The 15,677-nt window shown below is 46.4% G+C and overlaps 2 protein-coding genes across 2 annotated transcripts in view; one reads left to right on the forward strand and one right to left on the reverse strand.

The window, feature by feature from the left end:
- The window catches only part of prr16 (proline rich 16), a 5,354-nt gene extending 906 nt beyond the window's left edge, over nucleotides 1-4,448 (reverse strand). The window contains exon 1 of the mRNA XM_056295207.1: nucleotides 4,254-4,448. Coding sequence (XP_056151182.1) covers nucleotides 4,254-4,388 — 135 coding nt within the window. The 5' untranslated portion in view covers nucleotides 4,389-4,448. The remainder of the gene's footprint in view (nucleotides 1-4,253) is intronic.
- A 4,528-nt stretch (nucleotides 4,449-8,976) lies between these two features.
- Nucleotides 8,977-15,677, forward strand: part of hsd17b4 (hydroxysteroid (17-beta) dehydrogenase 4) — a 55,193-nt gene continuing 48,492 nt past the window's right edge. Inside the window, exons 1-2 of the mRNA XM_056274191.1 lie at nucleotides 8,977-9,115; nucleotides 14,910-14,963. Of these exons, the coding sequence (XP_056130166.1) occupies nucleotides 9,058-9,115; nucleotides 14,910-14,963 (112 nt within the window). The 5' untranslated portion in view covers nucleotides 8,977-9,057. The remainder of the gene's footprint in view (nucleotides 9,116-14,909; nucleotides 14,964-15,677) is intronic.

Here is a 15,677-nt window from a genome sequence, read left to right on the forward strand (position 1 = left end):
GATAAATCAGCACGGGAAAAGGGGGGACAGTGTGACGTTGAGGACGAGTCGAGCGAACGTCATTTGTGGCGGCGTCGCTGACAACAGCAAGAGGACACTCATAAAGTATCGCTAGCTAAGATTGAGGACGAGAGAAGCTTTTTAAAGAGCTGATTAAAAAAAAAACTACAAAGCCAATGTCTTTTTTGGGGGGGGGGGTTTCCCCCCCTTTTCTCCCCAGTTGTATCCGGCCAATTACCCCACTCTTCAGAGCCGTCCCGGTCGCTGCTCCACCCCCATCTGCCCATCCGGGGAGGGCTGCAGACTACCACATGCCTCCTCCGATACATGTGGAGTCGCCAGCCGCGTCTTTTCACCCGACAGTGAGGAGTTTCGCCAGGGGAACGTAGCGCGTGGGAGGATCACGCTATTCCCCCCAGTCCCCCCCCCTCGAACAGGTGCCCCGACTGACCAGAGGAGGCGCTAGTGCAGCGACCAGGACACATACCCACATCCGGCTTCCCCCCGCAGACACGGCCAATTGTGTCTGTATGGACGCCCGACAAAGCCGGAAGTAACGCGGGGATTCGAACCGGCGACCCCCGTGTTGTAGGGCAACAGAATAGACCGCTACGCTACCCGGTCTGAGAGGCGACGATGTCTTTTATCTACCTTGCCACTTAATTAACGAGGTGCGAAGTGTGTTGCCGTGACTTTTGTACAAAGTATGCAAAAAGTCAGAATGGGGATCGGCTCAAAAGGTCGACTCTGGGGATAAAGGCTGGCTGGCTGAAACGTCGCCGCGACAGCGCGGCCTACAGCAGAAGGGAGATACCGCCGAGAATTTATGGGAACAACCGTGAGTGCGCCGGGCTGTGGACTGAGGTGATGTACCGCAGCAATCTCCTGCGCCGCCGCCGCAAGCGGCGCAAATAACAGTAACGCACAGCAAAGTAAGCACGCAGCCCAGCATCCATCCAAACTAGACATTTAGCCCAGCACTGACGCCTAGGTCCGATTATTTATTTTTACTTTCAGGAGAATCACAACTCAAAACTCGATAACAGACCAAACGACTCACTGAGACGGATATTTGTGTGACTTGGGGAAGAAAAACTGCAGCCCGCGAGCGACAGAGAGGCATCCGCGAGATACAGAGATAAAAAAAGCACACCTAGCGGCGGCAGCGGGGGACGGGGGTGGGGCGGGGGTGGGGTGTTGTGTGTGTAAAAATGAAGTAGTGCAGCGCAGAAGTACCCCAGTTTGATAGCGGAAGAACCAAGCGGAAGTAAACACAATTCCTCGCGGAACCGGGTCCTCGGAGACGCAGCCGGCGCGAGGCGGAGATGAGCGGTGCAGCGAGACAACGCGTGCGTCAGGCGGGCTGATGTCAAGCACCACCCGAGCCTTGCCGTGATGGAGAACAACAAGTATGCCGCACATGATATGAGGAGCGGAAACACACACAATCTGAACTCTATGTGTGTGTGCGTGCGTGTGCGTGTGTGTGTCTCAAGTTTGTTTGCTTTTTGTATCCAGGGAAACCACAACACACACACTGCAGCCAATGCATAGTGTGAACACTTGAGGGGTTAATGTGTACAATGTGTGTGTGTGTGCTATTGGTGCTTCAGTACGTGTGATTATCTGTGCATGTGTGCATTTGTCAATATGTCAATATGTGTGTGCGTGTGCGTGGGCAATTTAAATGTCCGCCGTGAGATTTGTCATCATGCAGTATATATATATACAGCCTCTCAAATGCACTCCGCAAGCAGCACAATATGAGATAAGGTAAATACAATCCACCATATTGAGGACAATGGTGCAATAATCTCTGTAGCCTGTGCCGCGGGTGTTGGAGGGGGAAAGGAGGAGGAGGAGAGACAGAGGAAACACACTATGACATACTATAACTAACATTATCTGGGCCACGAATAAGGGAAAACAACGAAATATGTAAATCGAAATGATCTGCGATTTACAGCTGCGCGGCAGTGGAAGAGCGCGAACACGCTCAAACAGTAAGGGGAAGCGATAGCCTATCTGAAATGTTTCTGTCAAGATGCAAAGATGAATATGAGGGAAGGGGTAAAACATGGGCATGTCAGTGCAGAACATAGTTCAAATATGCAAACACAGAATAGCACATTACATATATATATATATATATATATATATATATATATATATATATATATATATATATATATATATATATATATATGTAATGTGCTATTCTGTGTTTGCATATATATATATATATACATATATATACATTTCCTACATCTGTGTCATGTTCTACTGATTTTCTTATCCAACAACAGCCATGATGAGCATTCAAGCCCAGCCTTTGAATGATGCCCATCGGATGCTGCACGGTCTGTAGACGGGTGGTTCAGTTAAAAAGCCCTCGTATCTGAGCGTCTCTTCCACCACTGTCCACTCTTGGCGAGCGGGCGCGTGCCCCGCGCGCTCATCCGCTGAAGGACACAGTCTGTAAGCCATACATTCCTGTCTGAGGTGCTGCAAAAAAAACCAAACCCCTGTGGAGGCTGCAAGAATCAAACTGGCGTGAACCCCATAGGGGACTTGGTGGGAGGAACCGTCAATAAGAGGGGTTTGCTTTTTTACACGGGGGAGGGGGGGTTGTAATACATCTAGCACATCTCACAAAGCTCGACGCAGCTGCGAGAGGGCACGGAGAGGGGTTGGAAGAAATAGAAATGGGGAAGTTGGAGAGAGAGGTGGGGTGGTGGGCCCGAATCTCTATGTGGACTTTGAATGGATAATTTGATAGGAGGCGCAAAAGAAGTGAGTGCTATTGTACCCCGGTGCTGCGGGGTGGGCAAGGCCGCAGGGTCTCCCCTCCCCGAGCCAGGCTCAGCTCCACATCCCTGTCCGGGAGTTCGAACAGATAACCACATTTCAAACGGATTATACCCCAAACACTGGCTTTGATTGTAACACCCCCTTGAGGTATGTGTTTAGTGCGTGTGCGGCGCTGGCAGAACTGATCCTCTACACAATTTCCTGCAGGCCAAAAAAAAAAGGGAGAAAAAATCACAAAAGCCAGATAACAATGCCTCCCCGCTCTTCTCATTTACCTCCGGTGCTCGTCTCGAGACGTTGTCCCTGTATCAAAGACCCCCCCCCTCAAAAAAAATAAAAAAATAAAAGGCATGGAAAATGTATTCAGCTTGCTTAAACACAGAGCGAGGGCAGCAGAAAGGCACAAGGAGACCAGAGGCTGTGTAGACTCATCCATAATGTAGGCTGCTGGACGCAGTAAGGTTTTATTAGACTGACAGCCTGTCATGTTAGGGTGAGAGGTCGAGCGCAGCAGGCCGGATGCGTTGCTATGGGATGCAAACAGGGAAAAAAGCAGGGTAGCCCTGAAGCCCACAGAGGACTCTTAATGACAAAGGTGGCAGCATGGCACGGCCTGTTGATCGACGTACACAAAATCTTAACGTGGAACTGCTCGCAGCCGAAGAGGTAACGTGTACCCGGACAGGATGGCACCGAGAGGGTCTCGACATTTTACCCCGGGGGGGGGGTCTGCAGAGACTGGGAGAGTGGGAAAAGCTGGAAAGAAGGCCCGACCACGAGAGAGAGAGAGAGAGAGAGAGAGAGAGAGAGAGAGAGAGAGAGGGGGGGGGGGGTGGGACAATAAAAGATGAAGTGTGGCGGAGATATAGAGGCAGAGATGAGAGAGATAAACGACGAGAGAGGAGGGGAGGGGAGGGGGGAGGCAGACGAGAAGAGATTCAGTGTTACAGACAGAAAGTGAGAGAGGGTGGGAGAGCGAGGAACACACGCGCGCGCGCCGCTACATATTTTGGCAGGGGACAATAATGTGAGTAAACAGCAGTCAGCGTTCAGATGACGAAACGGCGTGCAAAAGCGCCACCCGGCGTGAGCCGTCTCCTCCATTAACTATTTAGCGTGATTAATTTTCTCCTCGCTTAAATCAAAGCCCGCGCGTCGAGGCGGAGTTGTCGTGTCATCTCACACTACACCACCTGTCCCAAACGGCTCTCATGTTGAAGAGAACGATCACATGCGTTAGCGGCGGGGGGGGGGGGGCTTGTCATTGTGTGTGCGTGCGTGTGTGCACACGCGTGTGTGCTCTGTTATAGCCTCGTCCAGGCCCCAGCGGGGTGGACGTCACCCTCTCATCTCCCCGAAGACGGGAAAGCGGATCCGCCGACACGTCATTACCCTGCTCCCCGAAGGGCTCCGCAGCCCACCGCGCTCCCCCGGCTCCTTACCTCCTTGAGTTCCTTGGCTACATCCTTAAGGTCTCCGAGAATGGTTTCCAAATTCTCCACGATTGTCTTGATCTCCTTTTTCACTTTTACTTTGGAGACTACTCCTTCGGCTTCTGCATTTGGTATCCCTGACATGCTTCGGTTTAGGGCACAATCTTATTTCATCCAGGATCTTAATCGAATCCTTCGGTTGCCCCGCTGCCACTCTGCCGGTGCATTTTTTTGGGGGGGGGGGTGATGCGCCGTCCTCACTTTTCCTCCCGTAGCAAGCCTACATCACACACTAGAATGTTAGCGGAGCGCCTGACAGCCCTTTTTAGCGACCACTACGCCTGCGCACTAGACCGTATCACAACACCGCTGTCTGAAAAACGTGTAACGTGCTTTTGGAGAAGCGATGCTGCTCGACAGCTGTCGGTGCCGCGGATGCGCGCCGGCAGGGCGCTACATTCAACATGGTGAAGGTTTGCAAAATGTTCAATACAAAATCATGCCCAACCCCCCCCCCCAAAAAAACGATGAGACAACGCAGAAAATCCCCACGCGGATCGCCGTCCGAGCCGTTTCTCTCTTGGCAGTGTTCGTAGCGGTCCATAATTCCTGGCATCGTAAAAATGCTAAAAATAAATAAATAACAAAAATAATAATAATAAAAAAAAAAGAATTCGTTGAGAAAAAATGTTTACACCTACGGCTTTGTAATGACAGGCCACCAAAAGCTGTGGGATGACCCGGCCCACGCTCGGGACGCTTTATTAAGACAATTACCAGTCAGTTTCATCCCGTCTCCATCGCAGCCTCCGTGGAGTGTCTGCTTCACCGGTGCGGGGAGTGCTCGCTCGCTCGCTCTCTCTCTCTCGCTCTCTCTCGCTCTCTCTCCGCCTTCTATCGTTGTCATTACACGTCACACACGCCTAGGCAGATAGGTCAAAACTGAAACGGTGTCCCAAACCGAACCTAAATTGTGAATCGAGAGAACCGGAGCCTGTCTTTGGCTCGACGCTCCTGCCTGGAGCGGACCGGATGCTTTCGGCCTTACCACCTCAAAGATTATGTTATTATACGAAAGAAAGGATGGAGGCTCTGGTGTTGGAAGGCTTGGATCACAAACGGAGGGAGGCAAAAGGAAGATGTAACCCCCCCCCCCAGGTCTGAGCTCAACTCCGCCCACTGCATAATTTTGAAAAATGCCAAAAAGTGGGCAAGTGGCTGAGATTGGGGGCCGGGGAGGAGCTGAGGAGGAGGGGGGGCGTGGATGTGTGAGGCAGGGGTTGATCAGAGAGAGCGACGCCGAATCACAAGGCACCTGAGCCACAGACACAGAGGGTCTGACACGCGGTTTCTTCCACTTCGGGGTCGCGCTCACAGGCGGTCTGACATGCAACCCCTCTAAAAACGCAGGTCTGGAAACGACAGTATGTTGTTTGACCGTTTATGTAATGGGCACAGTAACGGCATTTTTGCATGTAGTAACATTATAATGACAGTATATAGACCGTCGCCACAGCCGGGACGCGAACCCGTATCTCCGGCTCCGCAAGCGACGACGTTAACCAGTCGACTAAAGGGTCTGACCCGTTTGCTTCAGCATGTCAGCTCCCTCACGTCTCTGGGCGCACGCGCCTTCCGACGACCTCGCGGTCTCATCATCCCACTTCTGACACCAATATATCAAATTCCGGGACCACCACAGCCGAGACGCGAACCCGTGACTCCCAAACCGCAAGCGACAACGTTAACCAGTCGACTAAAGGGTCCGACCCGTTAGTCAAGGACCAACGTGTCTACTTATCCATGCACGCTACAATAGCTAACACCACCAACGTATGCTTGAATAACGTTAATTGGAGGGTAAAATTATGACAACGTTAACATGGGATGAAAAGTATTATGCGCAAATATTGTGGGCAGGGATCGCTGTAAATTATAATAAGTATGTGCAGTCTGGGTGCTTCTACAGCCGTCAAAAGCACAGGTCTGAACCCATCCATCCATTATTCAAGCCACTTATCCTAATCAAGGTCGCGGGAGCCTATCCCGGAAGTCATTGGGTGGCAGGCGGGGAGACACCATGGACAGGCCGCCAGTCCATCACAGGGCCGGCTAAAGGGTCAGACCCGTTAGCTAGGGACTAACGTGTCTTATTAGTAGTTTACAGTAGTATGGCCAATTCACCTGACCTACATGTCTTTGGACTGTGGGAGGAAACCGGAGCACCCCGGAGGAAACCCACCCAGACACGGGGAGAACATGCAAACTCCACACCGAGGACGACACCCCCCCCAAAAGTTGGACAACTCCGGGGCTCGAACCCAGGACCTTCTTGTTGTGAGGCGACCGCGTTAACTACTGTGCCACCGTACCACCAAGTCTGAACGATTACGCCAAAAGTGAACACGATGAAACAAAATAACTATAACTGTAAATTGAGAGGAATTCAAAAGGTTGGTAGAAAATGCACATGGTTAGCGAGGCTAGCAAAAAATAGCGCAAACTGCTGTGAACGACGAGTCTCGACCAGCTTATATCTGAAAATGAGCGCGGTTTCAGGGCGGGGCGGAATGGGGGGGTGGGTCGCCCACTTCTGATTAGGTTCAAATTATTTTCTTTTTTTTAAATGACGTAATACGTCCCAACAGGTCGACTCTACGTCAGCATTGGCCTTGCAAGGTTCAGGACTGATTTATAACAGTAGATGGCATGCTGAGCCATTTTCAACCTATGAAATGCCGATTTTGATAAATGTCAATATTGTAGCGAATTCGGGGGGCAACCACGGTAGCTGCCGCGGCTGAAACGCGAACACGTATCGCCTGCACCGCAAGAGACGTAGCTAACCGCTCCAGTAAAGGGTCAGACTGATCAACCAGCGGCCAACGTGTCTACTTATCCATGCACGTTACACTATTGAAACCAGTGTAAACTACTAATAAGACACGTTAGCCCCTAGTTTACGGGTCTGACCCTTTAGTCGAGCGGTTAGTGATGTCGCCTTGTGGTGCAGTACACCCCGTATCGAATCCCGCACCGGGCAAGAAAATAACCGGTTGCAGCGGTGGGGTCCGGAAGTGTGCAGATCCTCAGAAGTCTCTTCGGAGCGCGGAATGACAAAGCGCGAGGGCGCGCTTCCGGGGAGGGTGACGACTGTAAACTACCAATAAGACACGTTAGTCCCTAACTAACGGGTCTGACCCTTTAGTTGAGCGATTAGTGATGTCGCCTTGTGGTGCAGTACACCCGGTATCGAATCCCGCACCGGGCAAGAAAATAACCGGTTACACCAGCATTGATGTGTTTAATCTCCGTATAGCCATATCATTCAGTTTACAGCTAAAAAAAACCCAAACATGTTTAATGGTATAGTACCTCTTTAGATAAAATGAGAGGCTCTAGTTCAGGGATGGGCAACATGATCCAGAAAGGGCCGGTGAGGGTGCAGGTCTTTGTGCAACGAAGCAGTTACACACCTGATTCTATTAGTCAACCAACAGTCTTGTTCCAACGAAGCAGTTACACATATTAGTCAACCAAGTCTTTGCTAAGGACCTTGATTTGTAGACTCAGGCGTGTAACTGCTCGGTTGGAACAAACACCTGCACCCACACCTTTCTGGATCATGTTGCCCATCCCTGCTCTAGTTTAACTGAGATAAATCTTTGGGGTTTAAACAAGTCTTTGAGCTGTAGCTGCCACAGAGAGTAATGAATAAAGTGAGCAGCACATTTTCGTGTTAGTTATAGTTCTGACACTATCCTTCCCATAAGAGAACACAACCCATTCTTTTTTTCAAAGTTTATGTGTTATGGGTGTACGTGAAATGACCAGAATTCTCACAGAACCGCGGTTCTACGAGCTATCCGGAAAATCGGTCTTTTGTGGTTATGAGAAATCGATGCAATAAAATGAATAATATTCCCAATAAAAATAATGTAGGCATGGTGAGTTGCCCACTCCATTTCATTGATTTTTTTTTTTTACTGCAGCTGCTGATGTTCAAAATGCTGCAAGGCACAAAGACATATAGGCTATGTTGGTTGGCTCAGCACAAGTCAGTCAAACAACACCTACCTACCAGAGTCGCGATTTGGAAGCTTTGGGCCGATATTGGAAAACTGTTTGACGCTTTTCAATTAACACACTCAACATGATGCATGTAAACATTGCATTTTCCAAGACTAGAAACGGTTGATTATCGACCATTGTCTTCATCAATTATATTATTTTCATTCCACACAACCCAAACGTATTGTAGCGAATTCGGGGAACAACGCAACCACAGGAAGTGCCGCGGCCGGGAAGCGAACCCGTGTCGCCCGCACCGCAGGAGACATCGCTAACCGCTTGACTAAAGGATCAGATCCGCCAGCCAGCGGCCAGCGTGTCTCTTTACCCATGCACGTTACAGTATATAGGAAAAGCGGAGACACATAAGTAAAAAACGGAAAAAAATTTAAACATCTTTTTGCCTAGGTATATAACACATGAATACACCATCAGCAAACACAAATGACCCATCAATGAAATAATCAGACAAGCGATCAAATGATCCGAAATCAACCAATTTTCAACTTACTATAAACAAAAAGCAACAAATAAACGAAGTTCTACAAAGGTCCGACGAGGGGGAAGAACGTCACGTTCCAACCCAGGAATCCTGGTTTCTGATTGGCTTCCACCGAGTCTGCGCCCTGGCATTTGCGGAAGTGACCGACCTGACGTCTATGTTTGTGCCTGTAAATTGTGAAAGTGTTGTCGCGCTGTCCCGTTAAACCGAGAATTAGCGTCAGATCTGCATCTCACCATCATGTCCGCGCCCCTGTCCTTCGAGGGAAAAGTGGTTCTCGTCACAGGAGCCGGAGGAGGTAAAATCATGCGTTCATTTACTTTGATGCGATTAGTAGTAGTGCAAAGTTCAAAGTTAAACCCGAGGTAGGTCAGCTAATCTAGCAACGTGTTTTGGCTGTTTGGAAAGGTCCCGTTAATCGCTGTGCAGACGTGTTAAGATCGGCCGTGGGTGTCAGTCACAAGGCTTTGATGCCGTCAGTCAATTTGTATCCGTTATCCCGGCGATGTTACTCGCAAGGTAGGCTGCAAAGCGAGCCAATTAAAGGCAGTGGCTTTAACTTTTTCCCCAGTTGCCTTGGCGTCCTAATGATGACGTGGAAATTCCTCATCAATCGATGATATACTGCAGTGCTACCAGCTGTGGATTGCACTATAGCCAGATAGCCCTCCAACAACACTCGACAATGTACTGTACAAAAGTGCAAACTGGGTTAAGTATGTCAAAGGGCACTCACCAAAACAGCAGTGCCTCCTGGTTATCTGTTATTACCGCAGCAGCTCTTTGACACTAGTCAAACACCACTCACAAAACGCACTTGCAAACTGTCAAGTTTTCCATCGTCGGTTTATTTATTTAAGACTCTTAAGTTGCACTGAATACACATAGTTCAAAATGATTTCCCAAGAATATATTACAGAGCTTTCCTGATATCCTAACAGCATTATCCCCCATACACAAAGCCCTAACCCATATACTACCACGGTTGTTTAGTTACTTTACATTTGACTACAGCAACACGGTTGAGTTAAAGGAGAAGTAGGGACAGGGCAAAGAAAAATGGAGGGAGTTGCGTTATTTATCAGGAGGCTCTGGACTGGAGAGGGTTTTAAAACGGTCAAAAATAATGAATTCTAGAGCTCCACGTGGATTTGAGTTATAGAGTTTTTGTTTGAGTTAGTGAAGATGCAAAAATTCTAATAACCTTGATGCTTCTTTAATTAATGCTGGCTGCCATCATTTGGAACACCAAAGATGTCCACCCATACACTTGATTGCAAGATTATACCTGGTGCCTCTGGTAGAGATTGTTTCCTAATAGGACTGTAAGCGAGGGCAGGCTCAGAAAAAACCGGTCAACACTGCTGATCATGTGTGACATCTGTTGCAAGTGTCTTCTACCTTAGGGTACCGTGGTGCTTGAACATTTGTGCTTGAACATTTGTTCACTTTTTAGAATTTTCTATATTTCTGCATAAATATGACCTAAAACGTCATCAGATTTTCACATAAGTCCTAAAAGTATAAAAGAGAACCCAATTAAACAAATGAGACAAAAATATTATACTTGGTCATTTATTTATTGAGGAAAATTATCCAATATTACATATCTGTGAGTGGCAAAAGTATGTGGACCTTTGCTTTCAGTATCTGGTGTGACCTCCCCTTATGCAGCAAAAATTGCAACTAAACGTTTCTGGTAACTGTTGATCAGCCCTGCACATCGGCTTGGAGGAATTTTAGCCCATTCCTCCGTACTGAACAGCATAAACTCGGGGATGTTGGGTTTCCTCACATGAACTACTTGCTTCAGGTCCTTCCACAACATTTCGATTGGATTAAGGTCAGGACTTTGACTTGGCCATTCCAAAACATTAACTTTATTCTTCTTTTACCATTCTTCGGTAGAATGACTTGTGTGCTTAGGGTCGTTGTCTTGCTGTATGACCCACGTTCTCTTGAGATTCAGTTCATGGACAGATATCCTGACATTTTCCTTAAGAATTCGCTGGTATAATTCAGAATCCATTGTTCCAAGCCACGCTAGCCCAGATGCAGCAAAACAGGCCCAAACCATGATACTACCACCACCATGTTTCACAGATAGGATAAGGTTCTTATGCTGGAATGCAGTTTTCCTTTCTCCAAACATAACGCTCGTCATTTAAACCAAAACGTTCTATTTTGGTCTCATCCGTCCACAACCCCCCCCCCCCCAACAGCTTTCTGGCTTGTCCACGTGATCTTTAGCAAACTGTAGATGGGCAGCAATGTTCTTTTTGGAGAGCAGTGGCTTTCTGCTAGCAACCCTGCCATGCACACCATTGTTGTTAAATGTTCTCCCGATGGTGGACTCATGAACATTACCATTAGCCAATGTGAGAGAGGCCTTTAGTTGCTTAGAAGTTACCCTGGGTTCCTTTGTGACCTGGCCGGCTATTACACGCTTTGCTCTTGGAGTGATCTTTGATGGTCGACCACTCCTGGGGAGGGTAACAATGGTCTTGAATTTCCTCCATTTGTACACAGTCTGTCTGACTCTTGAGAGATGGTTTTGTAACCTTTTCCAGCCTGATGAGCATCAACAACGCTTTTTCTGAGGTCCTCAGAAATCTCCTTTGTTCTTGCCATGATACACTTCCACAAACATGTGTTGTGAAGATCAGACTTTGATAGACCCCTTTACTTTAAATAAAATAGGGCGCCCACTCACACCTGATTGTCATCCCACTGATTGAAAACACCTGACTCTAATTTCACCTTCAAATTAACTGCTAATCCTAGAGGTTCACATACTTGTGCCACTCACAGATATGTAATATTAGATAATTTTCCTCAATAAATAAATGACCAAATATAATATTTTTTGTCTCGTTTGTTTAATTGGGTTCACTTTATCTACTTTTAGGACTTGTGTGAAAATCTGATTATGTTTTAGGTCATTTATGCAGAAATATAGAAAATTCTAAAGGGTTCACAAACTTTCAGGCACCACTGTATATCTTTGGAAGTCTAGCTTTGGAGTAATGCATGTGACGCAAGACCATCAATACGTTGGACACAAGATGAGCTTTTATTACTAATGCTATAAAGGCCATGTTTACAAACTTCATCTGATATACTTTTCCTGATTTCCTCTTCACAATCTGCTTTTATTTTTGTGAGAGGAGTCTCTCAGTGATCCAGTAATCTGGTAGATATCTACTGCTGTTTCAAGAATAGCATCAGATCCTGACCTTTGCAGTAGGTTGGGGAATTCATGGTTGTGGGAACTAATAAGATGAACCTGAAGGTAGTGAAACATATAAGAGTGGAGAAGATTGTATTTTTTGAGATGTCAGTAAAGCTTAAAAGAATGCCTTCAGTGTACAGATTATGAATATTAGAGAATCCTTTCTTCTGCCAGAGAGGAATCCATTCTGGCTGGGGGGGGGGTGTTGCATATGGAACTTTATCTTTACACTAGCTACCGCAATAGGATTGGACAAGTAATAATACGTTGTAGATTGCATCAGTTTTGGACATAACTAGAGCTAAAAGGGAAGACGAGATGCAGGAGCTAGCTTCGTTAAGACTTGTTAAGGTTGTTTGGTAATTCTGAATCCAGTAAATTATTTTATTGGATATTTGCAGCCCAACAGAAGTGTCTGAATTTAGGGATAGTCAGTCCACCCTTAGACCTATGTTGCTGTAAAAATATTTTATGAATTTTTGGGATTTTATCTCCCCATAACTAATATGCATGTCAAAAGTGTTAGAGAAGTATTTGGGTTAGAATACTGACAGGCATTGCAATCTGTACAATAACCACGAGAGGACGTTATTTTGAGGAAGTTAATATTTTTCACAGTGGACTAAGTAATTCCATTCTTTAGAAAATCCATCTTGAATTTGTCAACAAGGAATCCATCCATTCATCCATTATCCAAACCGCTCATCTTTACTCAGGGTCACAAGCATGCTGGAGCCTATCCCAGCAGTCACTGGGTGGCAGGCAGGGAGACACCCTTGACAGGCCGCCAGTCCATCACAGGGCCAACACACACACACACACACACACACACACACACACACGCGCGCGCACACGCACATTCACACCTAGGGACAATTTAGTACAGCTGAGTCACCTGACCTACATGTCTTTGGACTGTGGGGGGGAAATCGGAGCACCCGGAGGAAATCCACACAGACACGGGGAAAACATGCAAACTCCAAACAGAGGACGACCCCCAAGGTTGGGCTACCCCGGGGCTCGAACCAAGGACCTTCTTGCTGTGAGGCGACTGCGCTAACCACTGTGCCACCGTGCCACCCTGTCAGCAAGGAATGAAAAATTAAAAACTGTCAACCTATAGCCCAAAATAATGCCAAATCTAAGAAGGATTTTAATTCTAGTTGCTGGGTCAGATATAGTAGGTCATCAGTGTGCATAGACGGTCTATGTTTAGAGTCCCGTCTATGTATGCCCTGTATGAGAAGTGAAGATCTCAAAGTGATAGATAAAGGCTCAATGGCCAAAGCAAACAACAGAGGGCTCAAAAAGCGCCCCCACGAGTGCCTCTTGACAGGTTGAAATACTGCGAGCTTATTACATTAGTGATGACTGAGGCCGTAGGTGAGGAATAGAGGATTTTTACCCATGCCACAAACATGGGACCAAAACCTTGAATAGGTATGCCAATTCTACTCTGTTGAATGCTTATTCTGTATCCAGAGAAATCCCCACTTCTGGGATGCAGGAGAATAGTTAACATTCCTGATAAAGCCCGTCTGGTAAGGTGAGGCAATGTAAGGTATGTTTCTCCACAGATGTAAGGCCAACGTTTTTGCCAGCATCTTATAATCATCATTCGGGAGAAAGACCACACAATATATGACTCGCACTCATCTGTATCCTCCCCTGACATTAGTAGCAGTGTGATAGATGCCTCTGCCAGGGTTTGTGGAAACGTTGTCTGATCCAGAGAGTCATTGAACATATTCATGTAGAGGGGTGCCAACTCATTTGAAAATTTCTTGTAAAACTTGATGGGGAAGCCGTCTGGTCCAACGGCTTTGCCTCTGCATGTCTTTTGAATCTGACATTTCACCTGTCTGTACTGGCTGGATTGTCTCATTCTTCCAAGCACCGCTAATGGCAGGAATTCAAGGTAATCTAAGTATTACCTCCTATCTTTTTTGTCACTTTGGGATTCTGAATGGTATAAATCAGAGTAGAAAAGTTGGAATGTTTCCTTGAGTTTATCTGGTATTATTGTCAGGCAATTATCAGTGTTTTTAATTAGTGAAACGTGCTGTGATGCAGACTTGTTCTTAAGTTGGTGTACCAATAACCACCCAGCCTTTCTCTTCATGTCCTTAGAGAAACCCATGCATGTGCAACAGTAAGTTTTCAGATTTGCCTGTTGAGAGTAGGTCATATTCCTTCTGAAGACTAAGTCTGTGTTTGTATAGCTCAAGGGATGGTGATGCTGAAAGTTTTAAATCTAGTTCTGCAATTGATTGAAATTGAAAATGAGCTGATCCCATTTTTCTCTCCTCATTTCTTCTGCAATGGGGAAAATGCTGTAGTTTTCCCCATAATAACAACTTCAGTGTCTCCCAAAGCAAAATGGGGATACGTCATCTGTTCTGTTAGTTTGGAGAAATGGGATCAAGCACCATTGTCGCAATTTTGCAAGTGTCTTTATCCACTAGTACAGGGGAGTAAACCTCCACGGATGATGGGAACTTTGAAGACATGCCAATGAGAGGTTGAGGATCAGGGGATTGTGCTCATACACTACTATGGCCGAGTGCTCTGTGTTTTTAACTGAAGGAAGAGGGGTTTTGTCGAATTAAAAAAAAAAACTATTCTAAAATAAGCTTGATTGACGTGTCAAAAAACCCTTTGTCAAAATTATGAAAACACTCAAGATCTACACACCCAGCGTCCACTGTATGCCAACTGTATATGCCGACAAAGCTCTCACCATGGTGAACGGTATTTTGGTGTGCAGTTTGAGCTGTCCAACCTAGGGTCAGTTACACAGTTTAGGTTGCCCCCAAAAGTCAAGTCATAAGTAACCTGTTTCTGGAATTTCATTTCACAGGTCTTGGCAAAGAATATGCACTGGCTTTTTCTGAGAGAGGAGCCTCAGTTGTGGGTAAGTATTGCCGTCTCAACTTTTTGAAGTTCTTCTCTACTGGGAGACATGTAGGCAATAGTAGTATAATCCGGTTTTGTTGTCATCTGCAATGTTTGAGATAAAAGAAAAGAGTGACGATTTCCCATTAAATAAAACATGTCGAGCTGGATGTCACGTCACACTAACAGTGAAATGCGTAAGTGCCTCTGAAACATTGGTTCTTGCTTTTTCTCTTAGAATTACATGAAACATCATATCATCATTCACCGCATGCCGATTCTGGCAGTTACCTTTCTGTTTTGCTCACCTTGTAAAACAATAACATATATGTATTTTTTCAAACAAATAGGATCTGATTATTTTGCCAGAAATCTAACCTACCAAACAGCACTAGTTTAATAACATGTGCAGAGAGGTGATGCCTTTTGATGGAAGGAGACAAATAAACTGGTGAACCGGCTTTGGAAATTGAAATCATATTCGGATAAATGCTGCATGTTGAAATGAATGTTTGCTGAAATAAGAGGGGGGCTAATAATGACTTTGAAAAAGTCTTTATATGCAAATGTCAAACTGCAAAGTTTTTGCATGGAGTTCAAGGCACCCCCTGCTCTAAAGACAGAAGAGTTTGTGCTGGATGGCACATGGATAGAGACTTCTCAGTGTTAATGAATATGTCACTCTCACTAAATGACCAGATAAAGAAAATGAGCATGGCGTTGGCCATTACAC

Source organism: Lampris incognitus, chromosome 1 (genome assembly GCF_029633865.1).
Source record: "Lampris incognitus isolate fLamInc1 chromosome 1, fLamInc1.hap2, whole genome shotgun sequence".
Lineage (NCBI taxonomy): Eukaryota > Metazoa > Chordata > Actinopteri > Lampriformes > Lampridae > Lampris > Lampris incognitus.